Source organism: Eriocheir sinensis, chromosome 41 (genome assembly GCF_024679095.1).
Source record: "Eriocheir sinensis breed Jianghai 21 chromosome 41, ASM2467909v1, whole genome shotgun sequence".
NCBI lineage: Eukaryota > Metazoa > Arthropoda > Malacostraca > Decapoda > Varunidae > Eriocheir > Eriocheir sinensis.
This window is the reverse complement of record NC_066549.1, coordinates 7,374,599-7,396,178: the sequence shown is the minus strand read 5'-3', so window position 1 is coordinate 7,396,178 and position 21,580 is coordinate 7,374,599. Positions and strand designations below refer to the sequence as shown.

Below are 21,580 nucleotides of genomic sequence, written 5' to 3'. Positions count from 1 at the left end.
TTTCTCTTCTTATTTCTTCTCTTCTCTTTCCTTCTCTCTTTTTTCTTTTCTTCTCTGTCTTCTCTTCTCGTCCTCTCTTCTCTTTTTTCCCTCCTTTTTCTCTTCTTTTTTCTTCTCTTGTCTTCACTTCTCTTCTCCTTTTTGTGTCATCTCTTCTCTTCCCTTTTCTTTTTTTCTTCCCTTCTCTGTGTCTTCTCTTCTCTCCTCTGTGCTCTTTTCTTCCTGCTCTTTCCTTCTTCTTCTTCCTCTTGTCTTCTCTTTTTGTTTTCTTCTTCTCTCCTTCCCTTCTTCTCCTCTCTTTGTCTCTTTCTGTGCTCGCTTCCCTTTGCGTGCCGTTGAAAAGGCTGAATCTTTGTTTACCTTCCCTTCCCTTCTTTTCTCTTCTCTACTCTTCTCTTTTTTGTTGTTTTCTTCTCTTCTCATCCCTTCCCTCCTCCTCTTCTCCTCTCTATGTCTCTTTCTGTGCTCGCTTCCCTTTGCGTGCCGTTGAAAGGACCGAATCTTTGTTTACCTTCCCTTCCCTTCTTTTCTCTTCTCTACTCTTCTCTTTTTTGTTGTTTTCTTCTCTTCTCATCCCTTTCCTCCTCCTCTCCTCCTCTCTATGTCTCTTTCTGTGCTCGGTTCCCTTTCCCTTCTCCCTTGTTGTTTACCTGCAACAATAAACTATCAATCAATCAATCAATCAATCCTTTGCGTGCCGTTGAAAAGGCTGAATCTTTGTTTACCTTCGCCGGGAGTTACATCGGAGCCTGGCACGCGTTTTCCTCCTTCCCGCCAGGCCGAGGCCAGGCTAGTCTTTACCTGATGACCGTCCCAGAGGCGTGGAATTGCTTGCTCATATTACCTGCGTTGTTTGTTTACCTCTAAGCCCAATTTGTGCGTGTGTTTGTGTGTTTTTTGCTTGATTTTTGTTTGTTTTGTATTTGTGGTGGAGTGATGGAGAGTGACACTTTTTTTTCATCATCTGATTATTTGTGATATTTATAGTTTTTCCTGTTTTTCTTTCTTTCTTTCGTTTTATTGTTGTTTATTTCTCGGCATTTTCTCTTTTTCTTCATTCCTTTTTTGTTTCTTTCCTTCTTTCCTTCTTGGCATCTATTTCTCTCTCTTTTCATTTTTTAATTCCGTCATTTTTGCTATATTCATTTGCTTTTACGTTTGTTTCTTCATTCTTATCTTTCTTTTTCTCTTTTGCTACTTTCTTTCCTTTTTTCTTATTCTCTCTCTCTCTCTCTCTCTCTCTCTCTCTCTCTCTCTCTCTCTCTCTCTCTCTCTCTCTCTCTCTCTCTCTCTCTCTCTCTCTCTCTCTCTCTCTTTCTCTCTCTCTCTCTCTCCTCTTTCCTCTCTTTCTCTCCCTCTCTCCTTCCTTTCCTTTTCCCACCCTTTCTCTCCCACTTTCATTTCTTCTTCCCTAGCAATCCACCTTCCTCCCTCTCGCTCGTTCTTCTCTCCCCCTCTCCCTTCCTTCCTCCCCTTACTCTTCTCTCCCTTCTCCCTTCCTTCCTTCCTCCCCGCACTCTTTTCTCCCATCCCTTCCCTCTTTCCTCCCTTCACTCGTTCTCCCCTCCCCATCTCCCTTCCCTCTTTCCCTCCCTCTTCTCTCCCTCTCCCTTCCCTCTCCCCCCCCTCCCTCGTTCTTCTCTCCCTCTCCCCTTCCTTCCTCTCATCACTCGTTCTTTCCCTCTTCCCTCCCCGCGCGAGACGTACAATTAAGCTTTCATGAACCAGTCGGGGCGTCCAGCTAATGTGTCGAGGAGGAGGAGGAGGAGGAGAGAGAGGTATTGAAGGAAAGGGGGAGGAGGTGGAGGAGAGTGACACACGCAGCTACGGTTTCCTACATATTTAACACACACACACACACACACACACACACACACACACGTATCTATAATCACTACGGGAATCGATTATGAGTAAGCCACTGAAAACAGGAGGAAGGGAGGGAGAGAGGGAGAGAGGGAGAGGGGACACTGAAGGACAGGAGGAAGTAGGAATAAGGGACTGAAGGACGAGGAAGAGAAGGAGAGAGGACAGAGGGAGGAAAAATGAAGAGAATGGAGAGCAAGGAAGAGAAGGAGAGAAGGAGAGAGAAGAACAGGAGGAAGGAAGAATGAGGAATGGAGGGAGAGGAAGAGAAGGGAAGGGGGCACAGAAAGGACAGGTAGGCAGGTAGAAAGGTGTGGAAAAATGAAAGGAAGGAAGAGAAGGAGAAGAAGGAGAAAAAGAAAGGGACGGAAGGAAAATGGAAGAAAGGAAGAAGAAGGAACAGGAACGAAGGAAGACAGAGAAGAAAAGAAGAAACAGGGACATGAACGGAAAGGAAAAGAATGGGGGAATGGGAGAAGGAAAGAATTAAGGAGAAGTATAAACGGAAGGGAAGAAACGTAGACGGAAGGAAGGAAGAAGAGAAAAAGATGAATCAAAAACAGGAATGGAGAAGGGAAGAAGAAGAAGCCGGAACAAAAACGGGAAGGAGAATAATAATAAAAGGCGAGAAAGAAAGAAGAAGTATGAACGAAAGGGGAACAATGAAAAAGAAAAGGAATACAGGAGAAGAAGGAATGAGGAAAACAGAACACAGGGAAGGAGAGAAGAGAAGGAAAACGAAGGAAATAAGGTAGAAGAGAAATGGAAAAAAAAAATAGAAGTTTGGTGAAAAAGAGGACACGAAAAAACGAGAATGAACATAGGAAAAGAAAGGGAAGGAACGAAGGTACAGGTGAGCAGGAGGCAGACAGGTAGGCAGGTATAAGCAGGTAGGAGGGGCGAGAAACATGAAGAAAAGAGAAGGGTAATAAATTCATCGACATCATTCATCACAGCCACACAGAGGAAGAAGGGCAAGGACAGAAGAAAAATAAAAGAAAAAAAGAAAGGAGAAAAGAAAAATTACTCCACACACAAAAGATAAATTGATAGAGATAAAAAAAAGAAGAAAACTGATCATACAACACAAAGATAGATAAATAGATAGATAGATAGATAGATAGATAGATAGATAGATAGATAGATAGATAGATAGATAGACAGAGAGACAGCAATAAAAAAAAGAAAATTGACTACACACACAAAAGATAAATTGATAGAGATAAAAAAAAACTTACCACACAATAAGAAGATTTATAGATAGACAGATAGACAGGTAGACAGAAACATACAGACAGACAAATAGACAGATAGCTAGAGAAAAAGACAGAAGTATGTGTGTGTGTTCGTGTGTGCGTGTGTGCGTGCGTGTGTTAGGCTGATGAGGGGCAGTAAAGAGAGGCATGTATGGGTTATGGTCAGGGTATAAAAAAGAGGGTATTAAGGAGACGGAAGAGGAGGAGGAGGAGGAGGAAGGACGGGCGGAAAAGATAAAAGAAGATGATGACGGTAATGAAGATGAAGGAGGAATCGGAGGAGGAGTAAGAAGGAGAAGATGAGGTGGATTAGAAACAGGAGGAGGAAGAGGAGGAGGAGGAAGAAGAAGAGGAGATTAAGATACAGGAGGAAAAGGAGAAGATGAGGAGGATTAGAAACAGGAGGAGGAAGAGGAGGAGGAGGAAGAAGAAGAGAAGGAGATTAAGATATAGGAGGAAAAGGAGGAGGAGGAGGAGGAGGAGGAAGGATAAGATAAGAAAGACAAGAAATAGAAGGAGGAGGAGGAAGAAGAAGATAAGGAGAATAAGAAACAGGAGGAGGAGGAGGAGGAGGAGAGGAAGAAGATAACGATAATAAGAAACAAGAGGAGGAGGAGGAGAAGGAGGAGAAGATAAGGAAAATACTAGGCATGAGGAGGAGGAGGAATACATAGGATACATAAGAAGAACAGACACCAGAAGACCTATCGGTCTATGGCGAGGGTGTCTGTTTACTACCGCTACTACTAGTAATCTACGTGTGGTAGGACAGGACAGAATAGATGCTCCCTGCGGCAACGTGGCAGGAAATAGTTAGAAGACACCATGTACCTTTTTTAAGGAAAAGGGCCATGGAAATTTTTTTTTAAAATAGAGAGAAAGAAGAGGGATTATAACTTACGCTACTTACGCTATAAGCTGTGGGGGAAAATGGGGATGGCATAAGAACATAAGAACATAGAAATACAGGAGACTGGAAGAGACCGGAAGCCTACACAGGGCAGCCAGAAGCCCCAGAATACTCACGATGGGTGAGGTGTAGTTTCAGGGGCACAGGTGGAAGCGATCCTCATTTTTACCGGGCAGGGTACCACACACGCCCAGTAACTGTCACCCTGCACCACCCTCACTCCACCACTCATCATGACACATTAACTGTTGCTTTATTATTGTGTTCTTTTTCTACTTTTGCAATCTTAGGTTGTGGGGAAAGATACGGATAGGTTGACGTGTCTTCTTGCTGCAAAAACATGCGAAGAAAGAAGAAGGGTCAGATCCTGTATAATCTATCTTGAACTTATCCAGACTTGATACTCTGTGCGCTAACTGACTACGGTGGACTCTGTGATGGAGATGGTGACGGTGTGGTTGAAAACTTATGCGCAATTACTTCTAAACATCGGTTGTTTCTGCGGTTTTCCTTTAACTTCATACCGTTCCTGCGTGTTCTTGTGTTGGTGTCTCTCTGAAATAGACTATCTGGGTTAATGTTGTCGAATCCATTAAGGATTTTGAACACTTCAATTAAGTCCCCTCTTATCCTTCGCTTTTTTAGGGAAAACATATCCAAACGCTTTAAACGCTCGTCATATGGCAAGTTTCGGAGCGCTGGAATTTGTTTGGTTGCTCGTCGCTGTATCTTTTCTAGCAAAACTTGATCTTTGATAAAGTTCGGTGACCAGAACTGAAAGGCGTATTCTAGGTGTGGTCTTACAAATGCTAAATATAATCTCTTCATAAGTTCGGGTGATATATAATCAAAGTTTCTTGAGATTAATCCCAACATCATATTGGCTTTTTTACTCGCTGCAGAACATTGATCACTCATTTTAAGAGTGTTACTGATAATGACACCAAGATCTTTTTCTTGTTTTCTTCGCTGAGCTCATGTCCTTGAATCTGATATTTAAAGTTAGGATTTTTTTCACCTATGTGCATTACTTTACATTTATCTACGTTAAAACTCATTTGCCATTTTTCGCTCCAGTCGGCAAGTCTTATTAAGTCTGATTGAATATTCTCGCAACTTTGACTGTTCATTACCGTACCTCCTAATTTGGCGTCGTCGGCGAATTTGGCTACTTTTGATAGGATATCAGTTTCTAAGTCGTTCACGTAGATTATGAATAGTGTTGGCCCCAGAACCGAACCTTGGGGCACGCCACTGGTGACGGGTTGCCAATCCGATGCTTCACCATTAAGAACTACACGTTGTTCTCTGTTGGTTAGCCAGTCATGAATCCACGCACATAGATGGTCGTTAATACCGTGGGAACGCAGTTTAGAAATAAGCCTAACGTGAGGAACTTTATCAAACGCTTTCTGAAAATCTAAGTAAATTACGTCATATGGGCTTCGGGCGTCCCAACATGTATAAACATCGTTGAAAAAGGTTAATAGGTTGGTAAGGCAAGACCGATTACTACGAAATCCATGCTGACTATCAGTTATCAAATCATTTGTTTCAAGGAAAGTGATCATTTTATCCCTGATCATTTTTTCGAATAGTTTAATTAGGACAGACGTGAGGCTAATAGGACGATAATTACTGGCTTGTTTTTTATCTCCATTTTTAAAGATCGGGGTAATATCCACTCGAGAGACACACTGGCCTGTGCTAATGACTTGTTGAATATTAATGTTATGGGTAATTCTAGCTGATGACTACATTCTCTCAACACGCGAGGAGATAAATTGTCGGGGCTCGGAGATTTATTTGGATCTATTTTCTGCAGGTACGCACGCACCTCGCTGATGTCAATTTCGGTCAATGCAAGCTTATGTTCTTCAGGGCCTTGAACAATTTTCTTCGGGGCTGGAATCGATGTCATGTTCTCTTTTGTAAATACGCTACTAAAGGTTGAACTTAGGACCGACGCCATGCCTTTATCATCACTAATCGTATTGCCACTTAATAGGAGTGGGCCGATATTATTTTTAACAGTTTTTTTGTTTCTTATGTAACTGAAAAATAACCTGGGATTTTTTTTAGCATCGAGTGATATTTTCATCTCATATTCGCGTTTCTGTTTTCTGATTTTCCTTTCGTACGCTCTCTTGAAATTGATGTAATTAGTATGATCCTGTGAATTATGTGACAGTTTATATTTCTTATCGAGTTTTCTTTTTTCGACGATGATTTTTTGTAGGTAATTATTCACCCACAACGGTTTTTGATTATCAGTCCTTCGTGGCTTGAGTGGAATGAACTTATTTACACTCGCTGTGATTTGTGCAGTAAAACGATTATACATTTCTTGAACGCTGAGGAGGAAGAGGAAGAAGAAGAATATAAGGAAGATGAAAAACAGGATAAAAATGAGGGAAGGAAGGAAGAAGATAAGAAGGACAAGAAACAGAAGGAGGAGGAAGAGGAGCTGAGAGAAAATAGCGAGAATAAGAAGCAAGAGGAAGAAGAGGAGGAAGGAGAAGATAAATAGGAAAAAAAAAAACAGGATAAAGACGAGAGAAGGAAGGAAGGAAGGAAGGAAGCCCCAAAACTAGGTCACTGGGACGGGGGAGGAGGGGGGCTAGGGGGGGGGCTTTCGGAAGGGTGCGTGTATAGCCCGAATTCTCCAGGGCAGGGCGACCCAATTCCTTCAGACTCTCCTTTTTTTTCTTTTACTGGCCTATGCGGGGGGTCAGGGGGGGTCAGGTCGGGGCGGGGGGGAGGTGAGGGAGGGCCGAGTCTTTGTGGGTGGTGAGGAATGAGCGTGGAATGTCATTAATGTGGAAAATAATGATTGCTTCCTCTCTAATTATGGACCTATGGCATGGGCTTGGCTATTGACGTGTCTGACTTTCATCTTTCGTTTGGTTTTCCTATTTATTCACTTTCTTCCCTGGTTCTTCTTCCCTTCCTCCATCTTCCTTCTTTTCCTGTTCCTCCTCCTCCTCCTCCTCTTCTTTCTGCTTCTTATTCTCCTTCTTCCTTCCTCCTGTCTTCCTTCATTCTCATTCCCTTACTGTTTCTCCTTCTTTCCTTCTTACATCTTCCTTCTTTTCCTCCTCCTTCTCCTCCTCCTCCTCCTCTTTCTGATCCTCATTCTCCTTCTTCCTTCCTCCTGTCTTCCTTCATTTTCCTTCCATTGCTGTTTCTCCTTCTTTCCCTCTTTCCTTCTTACATCTTCCTTCTTTTCCTGTTCCTCCTCCTCCTCCTCCTCTTCTTTCTGCTTCTTATTCTCCTTCTTCCTTCCTCCTGTCTTCCTTCATTCTCCTTCCATTGCTGTTTCTCCTTCTTTCCTTCTTTCCTTCTTACATCTTCCTTCTTTTCCTGTTCCTCCTCCTCCTCCTCCTCTTTCTGATCCTCATTCTCCTTCTTCCTTCCTTCCTTCCTCCTTCATTCTCATTCCATTGCTGTTTCTCCTTCTTTCCTTCTTTCCTTCTTACATCTTCCTTCTTTTCCTGTTCCTCCTCCTCCTCCTCCTCCTCCTCCTCTTTCTGATCCTCATTCTCCTTCTTCCTTCCTTCCTTCCTTCCTCGTTCATTCTCATTCCCTTGCTGTTTCTCCTTCTTTCCTTCTTTCCTTCTTACATCTTCCTTCTTTTCCTGTTCCTCCTCCTCCTCCTCCTCCTCCTCTTTCTGATCCTCATTCTCCTTCTTCCTTCCTTCCTTCCTCCTTCATTCTCATTCCCTTGCTGTTTCTCCTTCTTTCCTTCTTTCCTTCTTCCATCTTCCGTCTATTCCCGTTCCTCCTTCTTCTCCTCTTCTTTCTGCTTCTCATTCTCCTTCTTCCTTCCTCCCGTCCTCCTTCATTCCTCCCGTTCCACCTCTCCTCCCTTCCCCCCTCCCGTCTTACCTCGCCGTCCCGCCTTCCCTGCCACTGTCTGCCGGGTATGTTCTGTCTCAACTCTACGCTCTCAACGCGCCGAGTTTCCCAACCTTCCTCTTGGGGGCGAGAAGTGAATGCTCGTGGGAAATGTTAATGATGATGATGATAATGATGATGATGATGATGATGATTGATGAGTAGCATAAGATATAGATCTAGCGTGAAACAAAAGAGATTCCTTTTCTCATCTTTCTCTTTCCTTTCCTTTCCTCTCCTTACTTTTCCTTTTTTTTTCCAGTAGTAGTAGTAGTAGTAGTAGTAGTAGCAACAATAGTAGTAGTAGTAGTAGTAGTAGTAACAGCCCCGAAAGTAACAGGAAAACAGGTGGTGACAGCATTAGTAGTGGTGATAAACTTTTTCTGTATTTCTTCTTTAATTTATTTTTTCCCTCCCGTGCAGCACCATGAGCCCGCGGAGGCCGAGGCGGAGGAGGAGCCGGTGCTGGCGCGGACCAAGAGACAGCAGCCCACCGACCCGGAGAACGCAGGTACGCACGCACACACACACACACACACACACACACACACACACACTCACTCACCTACTTTACTTTACCTTTCCTTTCTTTTCCTTTCCTTTCCTTATTTTTCCTTTCCTTCCCTTCCCTTCACTTCCCTTCCCTTCCATTCCCTTTCCTTGCCCTTCCTTTCCTTTCCTTATTTTTCCTTTCCTTCCCTTCCCTTCCCTTCCCTTCCCTTCCCTTCCCTCCCCTTCCCTTTCTTTCCTTTCCTTATATTTCCTTTCCATCCCTTCCCTTCCCTTCCCTTTCCTTCCCTTCCCATTCCTTCCCTTCTCTTCCCTTCCCTTCCCATCCTTTCCCTCCCATTCCCTTTCTTTCCCTTCCCTTTCTTTCCCTTTCCTTTCCTTCCGCTCCCTTCCCTTCCTTTTCTTTTCCTTACCCTACCCCACTTTACCTTACCTTACCTCACCTTACCTTACCTTACCTGTTCAAACACATACTTACCTGTGCTCTGGCCTCGATCTTGCTCTTCGCCCCTTAATCATTTACTCTCATACTCTCTTTTCCTCTTCCTCTTCATTGCTTCTTCTGTACGAATTCCACTCCTTCACTCTTCCTTCGTTCCCTTCATTAATTCAATATTCATTCATTCTTCCTTCACTCCTGTCTTTTTCATTACCGTTTTTTTCTCCTCCTACCCTTTATTTTCCTTCTCCTGTACTCGTCCTTCCTCAACCCTTTTCTTTACGTTCTATTAATTCATTCTTCCTATCATGCACCTTTCCCCTCTTGCCCTCTTGCCCTTATTACAGGCCCAAGAGCTTATGCGACGGAGATGAGCACTGAGGCCACGCGCAGCTTTAGTGAATGCCTTAGAATTTACCTCTTTCTGATGCTCCTCTTCTCTGTCTACTCCTCTTTCCTATGTCCCTTCATCTCCTCCATTATGTCTTTTTCCTCGTCTTCCTTTTTGCATTCATTCTATCCCTCCTTACTCCTCCTTCACTCTCTTAGTTATGTCTTTTTCCTCATATTTTCCTCCTCCTTCTGCTCTTCATTGTTCCTTTCTGCACTCATTCTATCCCTCCTTACTCCTCCTTCACTCTCTTCGTTGTCTTTTTCCTCATCTTTTCCTCCTTCTGCTCTTCATTGTTCCTTTCTGCACTCATTTCGTCCCTCCTTACTCCTCCTTCACTCTCTTCATTATATCCACTGTCCTTCATTCTTCCTTCACTCTTGTCTTTCTCCTCACCTTTCCCTCTTTTTTGTCCTTCAATGTCCCTCTGCAATGCGCATTCTACTTTTCTTCGTTTCTCCTTGCTTTTGTTTTTTCCACTTTTTCCATTTTGCATTTCTTTCCGTGTATATACTCCTTGAAACCGCTCATCCACTCTCCTCTGTTTCCCCTAACCCTCAATATAAGCCCTCGATCCTTCATTACTGTTTCCTACAACCTTGCTTTTGTTTTCTCTACGTCTTCATTTTTGCATTTCTTTCCCTATAAACTCCTTGAAACCGCTCATCCACTCTCCTCTGTTTCCCCTAACCTCAATATTAGCCCTCGATCCTTCAATACTGTTTCCTACAACCTTGCTTTTATTTTCTCTACTTCCATTTTGCATTTCTTTCCCTGTAAACGTCTAGAAACCTCTCATCTTTTCTCTTTTTCCCTTAACCCTCAATATAAGCCCTCGATCCTTCATTACTGTTTCCTACAACCTTGCTTTTGTTTTCTCTACGTCTTCATTTTTGCATTTCTTTCCCTATAAACTCCTTGAGACCTTTAACCCACTCTCTTCTTATTTTCACTAACCCTCAATATAAGCCCTCGATCCTTCACTACGATTTCTCACAACCTTGCTTTTGTTTTCCCCACTTCTTCCATTTTGCATTTCATTCCCTATAAACTCCTTGAGACCTTTAACCCACTCTCTTCTTATTTTCACTAACCCTCAATATAAGCCCTCAATCCTTCACCGCGTTCCCCACACTCTTCCCTTAACACCTTCACACACACACACACACACACACACACACACACACACACACACACACACTCTCACAGTTTATATCTTACTGTTTATTATGTTCCTCTTCCCCATCGATTCTTTTCCCCATAGTGAATGCAGTGGGGCGGAGCGTTTTAAATAGCCTGACAATGGGGGTCCAAGGTTATCAAATCAAGTAAATGGTGGTAATGTCGTGATAGCCTTTCATTATCTTGCTGTTACGTACGCTGGTGACTCCTCCTCCTGTACTGCTGTTGAGGGTTGTGGTGCGGCCTTGGAGCTGGGGAAGAACAGTGTCTGCAATATTGGGGATTGTGCTGTGCCCCCCTCGACCTCACCCCTCCCTCCCCTCTTCCTCAACCTCCCCTTTTCCTTGCCCTTCCTTTTCCCCTCCCTCTCCTCTTTCTAGCCCTCCCCTCTTCCTCCCTTCCTTAGGTTTAGGACAGACCACCTAGTATGGGACTTTTAGGGCCTGTGTGGTCTGGTTATCTATGTAATTCTGTGTAATTCTTCCTTGCCCTCACCTCTTCCTTGCCCTCTTCTTTTCGTCACCCTACCCTCTTCCTCACCCTACCCTCTTCCCAGCCCTTCCCTCTTCCGCACCCTACCCTTTTCCTCACCCTACCCTCTTCCCAGCCCATCCCTCTTCCTCACCCTACCCTTTTCCTCACCCTTCCCTCTTCCTCACCCTACCCTTTTCCTCACCCTACCCTCTTCCTCACCCTACCCTCTTCCTCACCCTACCCTCTTCCTCACCCTACCCTCTTCCCAGCCCTTCCCTCTTACTCACCTTGCCTTCTTCACCCTCTCAACTCCCCTCCCCCCCTCTGTCTTATATAACAACAGAAGGTTACTTATACTTACCAACTTACTTTCTTACCTAACGTGTCTTTCGCCATGACAAATTACCTCGGCTGCCAGGAGGGGGCTGTTATGTATAATGGATAAGTTCTTTGTTCACTTCCACGGCTATGTTCTTTTTGTGTGTGTGTCTGTTCTTTTTTTGGTGTTATTTTTTTTGTCGATAGTTAACTTTTCTTTTTCTTTCTCTCATTTTTGTCTGGTGCTTCGAGTTATGCAAGGCCGTGCGTGCGTGTGTGTGTGTGTGTGTGTGTGTGTGTGTGTGTGTGTGTGTGTGTGTGTGTGTGTGTGTGTGTGTGTGTTTTATGTTCATGGAAACAGTCTGAGGGCAAAAAAAAAAATGATAAAGCTTGCAATATAGTTTGTGTGCGTGTGTGTGTGTGTGTGTGTGTGTGTGTGTGTGTGTGTGTGTGTTAAAGCTTCTACTGAGGTCCTGCTTCCCCGGCGTAGACATAAACACTAAGCCAACCTCACCAGGATAAAACGCTTTGCTTCCTCTGTAAAGCCCCGTTGATGTAGCCTAAGCAATGACCAGCTCCTCTAATAGCGCTTCTCTGAGTTAGTGTTAGAGGTAGTGGTAGTGACATGATTAGTGCTGGAGTTAGTGGTAGCGTCGATGGTAGTGATGGTATGGGGCCCGTATTCTTAGGCGCTTTCGGCACTCAGAACAAATATATCTAAAGGCTACAGAGGAAACTAGTCTGGTTCTCATGAGTGGTTTTAACATTCATGCTGAAGAAGCCTTGTCGAAATTGACCTCTCTTTCGGCCACCTCTTTTGATTCTTTTTTTAGGAGCAGCGAGTAGCGGGCTTTTTTTTATTATTGTTTCCTTTTTTTTGTGCCCTTGAGCTGTCTCCTTTGTTGTGAAAAAAAAAACCTAGGCTCATGAAACCTACTACACTACAAAAGCCTTCTCAAATGTAGGTGTGTGAGCCCCGAAAAGTTTGAGAATATGGGCCGAAAAAGTAGCCATCATTTGTAGTTTTGGAGTTAGTGTTTGTGTCTGAAGTAGTAATAGACGTGATAGACATAGTACGCCTGAATTTATATATGTCGTATTAGTATTTATTAAGTTAGGTGGCTAGTTTGTCCTTTCACTTTCATGTTCGGAACGGTGTTAGTTAGAAGTGTTGGAGTGTCATAGTTAAGTCGAGATATTACAAAGTCAGTCGTAAAAAGTTATATAAAAAATCAACAAAACTAACTAAACCCCTGAAAAATTGGTCAAAAGGACAAATCAGCCACATAATGGACCGTATTGGCTATACAGGCAGCGCCACATGTGGCCAGTCGGTGAACTGTCAAAGCAGTACTTTCCATAGAATTCAAGTTATGTACTAGAGTGCGTCTGAGGCTGCCTCCAGGATACAAGGCCTTAATACCGCCACCGCTCCAAGCCAACGACTGCACACACTTTACTCCTACCCGATTTCCTGACTACTATTTGACATGGAGAAAAACTGAAATCGGGTAGGAGTGAAGTGTGTGCAACCATCGGCTTGGAGCGATGGCGGCACCATGGCCGTGTATCCCGTAGACAGCCTCAGACGTAGTCTAGTCTATAACTTGAACTCTATGGAAAGGACAGCTTGGAGTCGAGTGGCCACATGTGGCGCTGCCTGTATAGCCAATACGGTCCATTGTCAAAAGATACTAATACGACGTTTAAAAAAAATCTGGCGTTAGTATTAGTGTGCTTGAGTTAGCCTTAGTCTGACCCCTGAACCTGCTGACCTCCTGCCTCGCCGCGCTACAGTCGAGGAGGAGAAGGAGGCGGAGGAGGAGGCGGTGGAGGTGCCTATCCCGCCACCGCCACCACCAACACCACGGCCGACGAGCCCTCCCCGCCAAGACCGCCCAAGGCCCGCGCTGCGCCCCTTCCCCCCCGCCCGGACAGACCAGGGCAGGCGGGGGCGGCAGGAGAGCGAGGCCGCCCCTGAAGGTACACCACCGCCGCTCAACGGGTGCAACGGGCGAGGCTCACCTGTTTTGGATCCCCCATGACACCTGACGCCCTCACCTGCACGGCCACGACACACTAACATCACTGACCACCTTCACTTCTCGTCACTTAACAGCCAACTAACTACCCACGTACAGACACAGCCATGGCACCTTTTTGCGTATAATCATCGTTCACCGCCATTTGATCGTCACTGAACAGCCATCCTTGTACAGACACACAGCCAGTACACTTCCATTTTCACCGACCACTTCAACTTCGTCACTTAACAGCCAAATAACTACCAAAAGAGACGCAACCATTACACTCACACATGCGACGACCAACCTCTGCCACCTCACCATGACTAAACAACCAGGCATCCATGTACAAACAGATACACAGTCATTATCCACGTGTGCATATAACCCCCATCCACTCCCATTTTACATCCACCTAACAGCCAACCACTCACATACAGACACACAACCACTACACACGTTTGTATAATTATGACCACTACCCACTGTCACTTCTTCGAAACCTAACAGCCAATCACTCTTGTCCAAACACACTCACGTCCGTAACACAGACTTCCATGCATCACCGCCACCACCTTCCACTACTGCATCATCGCTCACCTGACATGCTAATCACCCCATGAATAAACACACACTCACAGGTCCCGTATCACCTGACAGCCGCCCTTCCCCTGTCCCTCCCTACACCCCCCTACACTCACAGTACACACCGCTGCAAGACTTCCGAGTGTTTGAGGAACCACCAAAGAAAAAATGGGTTTCAGTATAGTTTTCCCTCCTTTCCTTTAGCATCACGAATTAATAAGACTTTTTTGTTTTGTTATGCGCTTTTATGCCATCGCCTGCCACCAGATGTCTCTCCCGTCCCCGAACACGACACAAAAAATATACTACAATCATATACGTCGCTATATATTTACGATATGGCCACCACCTGACAGTATAGTGAAGACAGACACACATACACAGCCCCCCCCACCCACACCCCCCCCCCAAAAAAAAACGTACACAGCATAGACGTACAAAACACAGACGTACACCTCGGCACTATATATAATCACCCCAATAACAGATATAATCGAATACAAAAACGTACATGATTATCGAATTCGCTCATTATGTACAGATTTTGATGCACTAACTAATAAATGACTCACCTTTACCGTCGTTCTGCTCACAGCGATTATATATATTCGAATTCTGCTTTGGCTGTGGAGTGTGTGCAAGCTTATTACATTTGGCGTATATGCTACTTCTTCACACACACACACACACACACACACACACACACACACACACACGCCACTGCTTTCCTGCGTGCCTTGTCTGTGCCACGCTCTCTGTGCACCACGCCCGCCCGCTGTGCCCGTCCTCCCATCACCTTTAGACTAACGACCCCTTGGCCCTTACCCCCTCCCCCTGCTTTCCTTTTTGAGACTTACCTTTGCTAGCGTCCCCCTCCCCCTTCCCTGCCACCCATCACCTAATGCCGTATAAATATGTGTGTGCGTGTGGTGTGTGTGTGCGTGTGTGCGTGTGTATATAGTATGGAAAACTTGCAATATGGATACGAAGAGGTAGTTTTTTGTATGCGCTTCGCTGCTTTAGGAATACGCTTTTGTTTAAGAACGTTATGGCATTTTTTCTTCTGCAGTTTTTACATATTTTTTACGCTTCGTTCCATACCTTCGCTGGCCTTTCCGTCGCCTCCGTTCAAGTCTCTCAGGATTTTTTTGCTCTGGAGTGTAACCATCTGTGTGATTTGCAGATTCTGAATTGTGTGACTTCGGCAGCAGCCCAACCCAGTCTCTGTGCGAGTGGACCAACCTGGATGTGACGCAGCTCAAGTGGCAACCGTCCACGGGGGAGAGCGCCTACTGGGTGGGCGGGCCGAGCGTCGATGTGTCCTACGGCGACAGCCAGGGTGAGACTCCGCGGCGGCCTGTTCCCTCTTCTTGCTTGGGGTGATAAAACTGAGGCGTCCGGAGTAGAAGAGGCGAAAAGGACAGAGACGTTTTTTTTTTCTAGTTTGTACTGGGAGAGGCAGGTTGTACATCTCGGGAAAAAAATATAGAGTGTCCTTCTTCACGGCACGGGATGATAAATGTCACTGATAGGTCTTCCTTTTTTCATACAGGGAAAGAAAGAAGGCAGGCTGTCCAAAGGCTAAATAATAACAAAAATAAAGTCTTGATTAGCGAAGGTTGATAAGGAAAGTCAATTTTTATGAGTGTGTCATCTCGTTCCACTCTCGCATCTACTGCTGCTGTTTTATCTTGTGGTCTTGCAGTGTTCCTCCTCCTCATTTAACGTGTTGTGGACTGGAATAGCATGTCTTAGACTCGTATTCTTAGACGCTTTTGACTCTCACAACGACTATTTCTAAAGGCCAAAAAGGAGAGTAATCGGGTTCTAATGAGTGTTTCTTTAGGTTCGCGGTAGAGAAGAAGGGCCAAACTACCATCCAGGTCATAAAACTACCTCTGGAAATGCCCCAAACTCCTACGAAAGCCTTGTCAAATTTATGTGCCTGGGAGCCATAATGATTAAGAATTCGACCCTTAGTGTAACCCAAAATCAGAGTCTGTTTGCTTCAAGCCTCGCCATCCCCTGCAGGCGGCTACGCGGTGTTCGAGACGTCCCAGGTGCCAGTCAGGGTGATCGGCCAGTCCCCCTTCGAGTCGGCGATGCTGATGTCCCCCATGAAGGAGTCCACGGGGGCCAAGGGCATGTGCGTCAAGTTCTGGTGAGTCCGGCGAGTGTGTACGTGAGATGGAATGGACAAAAATATATTACTGCAAAATATGGAGTTTAGAAGAAGAATGAACATAAGAACATAAGAACGTAAGAACGTAAGGAGTCTGCAAGGGGCAAGTTGGCCCATACAAGGCAGCTCCTGTAAGTCTAACCCCACCTTACCTCACTATCCATGAATTTATCCAACCTCTTCTTGAATGCATCTATGGTATTGGCACCCACGACATGACTGCCAAGCCTGTTCCGCTCATCCACCACGCTATTGGTAGACCAATTCTTGCCTATGTCTTTGTTAAATCTGACTTTATCTAACTTATAACCGTTGCTACGTGTCCTACCTGGCTCTTTTACAACCAATACCTTATTAAAGCCCTTCATCCATTTATAAATCTCGATCAAGTCTCCTTTTATTTAGACTCTAGACAACTACATATATTCAAATTCTCGTGAGTTTTGCAGGCTTAGTCATATCTAGGATGTGGCTTATTAAGAGATTAAGAAAAACAAAAATATAACCATTGTGATCTTTTACATAGTTGGCCCTACATCCGATGTTTCATTTCACTCACGGCAAACAAACCCCTAAGACTTATAACAACAAAACACGAAATATGTCAAAGAAACTCCCAGGACTTACACGCGGGACCCCAACCACTGATACCTCCTTCTTGATTACGCCAGGTACTCCATCGCCGGCCTCAGCCCCGACAGGATCCGCGTCTTGCTGCACCCGATGGCGGACAACATGAGCGTGAGCGTGCCCGTGGACGAGGCAATGCAGGGCTACGACGGCAGCGAGGACGTGGTGCTGTGGGAGGCGCGGGACATGACCAACGGGGAGTGGAAGGAGGGCCAGATCGTCTACACCTACGGAAAGAAGCATTCGGTGGGTGAGGGTGGAGGGAACGTTTACTGTGTGGGTTAAGGGAACGTTTTTTTTTTTCTTTTTTTCTTGTGTGTGTGTGTGTGTGTGTGTGTGTGTGTGTGTGTGTGTGTGTGTGTGTGTTTGGTTGAAAAAACATTAGGTGAGTGAGGGTTGGTTGAGAGAACGTTAGGTGGGTGAGGGATGGTAGAGAGAACGTTAGGTGGGTGAGGGATGGTAGAGAGAACGTTAGGTGGGTGAGGGATGGTAGAGAGAACGTTAGGTGGGTGAGGGATGGTAGAGAGAACGTTAGGTGGGTGAGGATTGGTAGAGAGAACGTTAGGTGGGTGAGGATTGGTAGAGAGAACGTTAGGTGGGTGAGGGTTGGTAGAGGGAACGTTAAGTCTGAGGGTAAGGGGAACGTTTTGTGTGTGTGGGCTAAGGGAACGTTGGATGTGTGTGTGTACTTTTGGTTGGAGGAACGTTGTGTGTGTGTGTGTGTATGTATATGTTGGAGGAACGTTGGCTGTGTGTGATTTTGGTTAAGGAAACGTAGGTGTGTAAGGGTTAAGGGAACATTGGGTGAGTGCACTGTTGGTTAAAGGAACGTTGTGTGTGTGTGTGTGTGTGTGTGTGTGTGTGTGTGTGTGTGTGTGTGTGTGTGTGTGTGTGTGTGTGTTTTACAGCAAAGGAGACAGCACAAGGGCACAAAAAAAGAAACAATAAAAAAAAAGCCCGCTACTCGCTGCTCCTGTAAAGAATCCGAAGAGGTGGCCGAAAGAGCAGTCAATTATGTGTGTGTGTGTGTGTGTGTGTGTGTGTGTGTGTGTGTGTGTGTGTGTGTGTGTGTGTGTGTGTGTGTGTGTGTGTCGTTGGTTGAAGGATCGTTCGGTGTGTGAATGCTCAGGTAACGTAAGTATATTAGATAAGGCTTCGAGATGGTGTACTTCTAAGACCGTGTTCAGGATATCACAGAGTTGAGGGTTGTTTTTAAAGCTAAGACAATCCTCTACTCAGGTTATCTTCGAGGCCATACCTGTGGACAGCGGGGACAGCAGTCGGCGCTTCAGGGGCTACGTGTCTCTGGATGAGCTGTCGTTCACGCCGTCCAAGGAGTGTGGGGCGTTCTGCACCTTCGAGGGCGGAACGTGTGGGTGGACGCAAGACACCAACGATGACTTTGACTGGAAGTTGGTGAGTCAGTGTGTGTGTGTGTGTGTGTGTGTGTGTGTGTGTGTGTGTGTGTGTGTGTGTGTGTGTGTTTTACGTTCATGGAAACAGACTTAGGGCAAAAAAAAAAAGGATAAAGCTTGCAATATTCTGTGTGTGTGTGTGTGTGTGTGTGTGTGTGTGTGTGTGTGTGTTTTACGTTCATGGAAACAGACTTAGGGCAAAAAAAAAAGGATAAAGCTTGCAATATACTCTGTGTGTGTGTGTGTGTGTGTGTGTGTGTGTGTGTGTGTGTGTGTTCCCTTCTCCGTTGGTACATCCGTTACAGTGTTTTGTATTTGCTGTACCAACTCTTCACTTTCATCACTAACTCCTTTCTTCTTTCTTTGTCTTAACACGTTTTACCGATATTCATGTAGGGTCACTGTTTTGGGTTGTGGGTTGGGGTTATGACTGGACGCCCTTTCTGACGTCACGCGGTGCACTGGGGTTCGAACCGTCTCATCCTGTCTCTAAACTTTTAAACTCTAACCCACAGAGCCGCGGCAGCCTCAACCCCAGCACCGGGCCGCCGCGAGACCGCTCCTCCTTCGCCAACGGGGGCATGATGGGCGGCTACGCTTTCATCGACTCCAGCTTCCCTCGGCGCCCCGGAGACACGGCGAGACTCATGAGCCAGGAGTTCCAGGGCACCGGTAAGGAGGAGAAGGAGGAGGAAGAGGAGGTGGAGGAGGAGGAGGAGGAGGAGGGGGAAAAATCAAGATGCAGCTTTGATATTTCACGTGGTTTTCCAAGGCAACTTCAAATTTTTACCTTGTTCATATGCAACATTTCAGTTTTCTCAGTCTTTATCTCTTCTTTTTTTCCTTATTTCTTGCCCAGATGTTAGATGAGGCTTCCGGAGGAGAAAAAGCGTAAGGGACAAAGCCATTTTTTTAATAATTTCCACTAAGAAAAGCAGACTACACATCCCAGAATAAAACAAGATAGAAGGTGCAGGGGAAAAGCTACCCTCGGTACACTAGTAAACACAAGGTCACTTTTTACTTGTAATTTGAGCCGCCGTTTCTTGTTCTTAGTGCGATTTTTTTTTAACGACTATAGCGCCGGTAGGCTTGCTTGAGGGGCTGGATGGTGTTCGACCCCAGCCCGTCATGGCGCAGGCAAGTGTTTTATAGTGGCGCCATCTTCTCTTGTAACTTGCCTTTCTTAGTGCAAACTAGAAAAAAATGGCTTTGTTCCTAACGCTCTTCAGGATGCCTCACTTATGTACGTCCCTGTGTGCTGTGTGTTTGTGGTCATGTCACCCTCCACGTCGTCTTCCCGCCCAGACCCGGACCGGCCGCTGTGCATGCGCTTCTGGACCCACATGTACGGGAACGGCATTGGGTCGCTACGTGTGGTGATCTACGACGTGAACACCGCCCAGGACACCATCATTTGGAAGATCTCCGGCGAGGCGGGGAACGCGTGGTACCAGGGTCAGGTGCCCATCTCCTCACCCTCCCCCTTCAAGGTACAGTGCCCTCACATTTTACCTTTGTTTATTTAGGGTCGCTGTTTGGGGGTTGGATGCCCTTTCTGGGGGTTCGAACCGGCTCCCGCTGGCTCTGAACTTCTAAACTTATTTCTGGCTCTGAACTTCTAAACTCTTACTTCTGGCTTTGAACTTCTAAACCGCCTCCCCCTGGTTCTGAACTTCTAAACTTACTTCTGGCTTTGAACTTCTAAACTTACTTCTGACTCTGAACTTCTAAACTTACTTCTGGCTTTGAACTTCTAAACTTACTTCTGGCTTTGAACTTCTAAACTTACTTCTGGCTCTGAACTTCTAAACTTACTTCTGGCTTTGAACTTCTAAACTTACTTCTGGCTCTGAACTTCTAAACTCTTATCTGGCTCTGAACTTCTAAACTTACTTCTGGCTCTGAACTTCTAAACTTACTTCTGGCTCTGAACTTCTAAACTTACTTCTGGCTCTGAACTTCTAAACTTACTTCTGGCTCTGAACTTCTAAACTTACTTCTGGCTCTGAACTTCTAAACTTACTTCTGGCTCTGAACTTCTAAACTTACTTCTGGCTCTGAACTTCTAAACTCTTACTTCTGAATCTGAACTTCTAAACTTACTTCTGGCTCTGAACTTCTAAACTTACTTCTGGCTCTGAACTTCTAAACTTACTTCTGGCTTTGAACTTCTAAACTTACTTCTGGCTCTGAACTTCTAAACTCTTACTTCTGGCTTTGAACTTCTAAACTTACTTCTGGCTCTGAACTTCTAAACTCTTTCTCCTGGTTTTGAACTTCTAAACTTATTTCTGGCTCTGAACTTCTAAACTCTTACTTCTGGCTTTGAACTTCTAAACTTACTTCTGGCTCTGAACTTCTAAACTTACTTCTGGCTCTGAACTTCTAAACTCTTACTTCTGGCTCTGAACTTCTAAACTTACTTCTGGCTCTGAACTTCTAAACTTACTTCTGACTCTGAACTTCTAAACTCTTACTTCTGGCTCTGAACTTCTAAACTTACTTCTGGCTCTGAACTTCTAAACTCTTACTTCTAACCGCCTCCCCCTGGCTCTGAACTTCTAAGCTCTTACTTATTAGATCACCTAGACCTCAATCGGCCTCATCTCTTTAATAATCTCTTCGCGGCACTAACGCGTCATCCTCATCAGCACACTACAGGAACCAACCCTCGGAAACCTCATATTTCAGACTCGTATTCTTGGGAGCAGCGAGTAGCGGGCTTTTTTTTTATTATTGTTTCCTTTTCTTTGTGCCCTTGAGCTGTCTCCTTTGTTGTAAGAAAAAGAAAGAAAAAAACGTTCGGGGCTCTTGTTAGGAACGTTTTTGAAGGCCGCAGAGGAGATACGCCCGGTTGTCATGAGTGCTTTCCCGGTCATGGTGCAGATGCCTTCCACAACTGCCACCAGGGTCGAGAAACCATCCATGGAACCCTCAAGAACTTCTGCGAGAGCCTTTTTTAAACAGATGGACTAAGGCGTCGAAGAGTTTGATGATATAGCCTCGATCATTGCTCACCTGCCGGAGTCGCTGCTGCATATTTTAGCACGAACCTCCCCATTAAATACTCGTGTAATGAGGAGACGCATGAGAAGTAAGGTTTATTTAGGGTAGGCGGTGGGTGAGTGGTAGCGTGCTGGGCCCACATTCACCGCGTGATGGACGACGCTAGTTTGAATCCCCACGCTACCACCTCGGATTTTTCAGTCACCGCAGAATGGCTTAAAACTACCCACATGCTGTCCTGATGACCACCCATCAACCCGGACTCTAGAGGAAACCGTCCAAGTGAATCAAGAAGGAGTTCCGGGGGGCAACATGAGCCAAGCGAAGATGGCGCCACTATAAACACTTGCCTGCGCCATGACAGGCTGGGGACGACTACCATCCAGGCCCCTCAAGCAAGCCTACCGGCGCTATAGGCGTAGACGTGAAAAAAAAAGAGAGAGAGAGAGAGAGAGAGAGAGAGAGAGAGAGAGAGAGAGAGAAAAAAAAAAA

General features: G+C 45.4%; 1 protein-coding gene across 2 annotated transcripts in view; it reads left to right on the top strand.

Annotated features, from left to right (window-relative positions):
• LOC127009602 (MAM and LDL-receptor class A domain-containing protein 1-like) overlaps positions 1–21,580 on the top strand; it is a 74,479-nt gene that overhangs the window by 37,520 nt on the left and 15,379 nt on the right. The window contains exons 3-10 of one of the 2 annotated variants that reach the window (XM_050882815.1): positions 8,353–8,440; positions 13,041–13,226; positions 15,036–15,191; positions 15,884–16,013; positions 16,706–16,910; positions 17,904–18,080; positions 18,595–18,751; positions 19,388–19,572. In XM_050882815.1, the coding sequence (XP_050738772.1) occupies positions 8,353–8,440; positions 13,041–13,226; positions 15,036–15,191; positions 15,884–16,013; positions 16,706–16,910; positions 17,904–18,080; positions 18,595–18,751; positions 19,388–19,572 (1,284 nt within the window). The remainder of the gene's footprint in view (positions 1–8,352; positions 8,441–13,040; positions 13,227–15,035; positions 15,192–15,883; positions 16,014–16,705; positions 16,911–17,903; positions 18,081–18,594; positions 18,752–19,387; positions 19,573–21,580) is intronic. The other variant, XM_050882816.1, reaches the window with a different exon arrangement.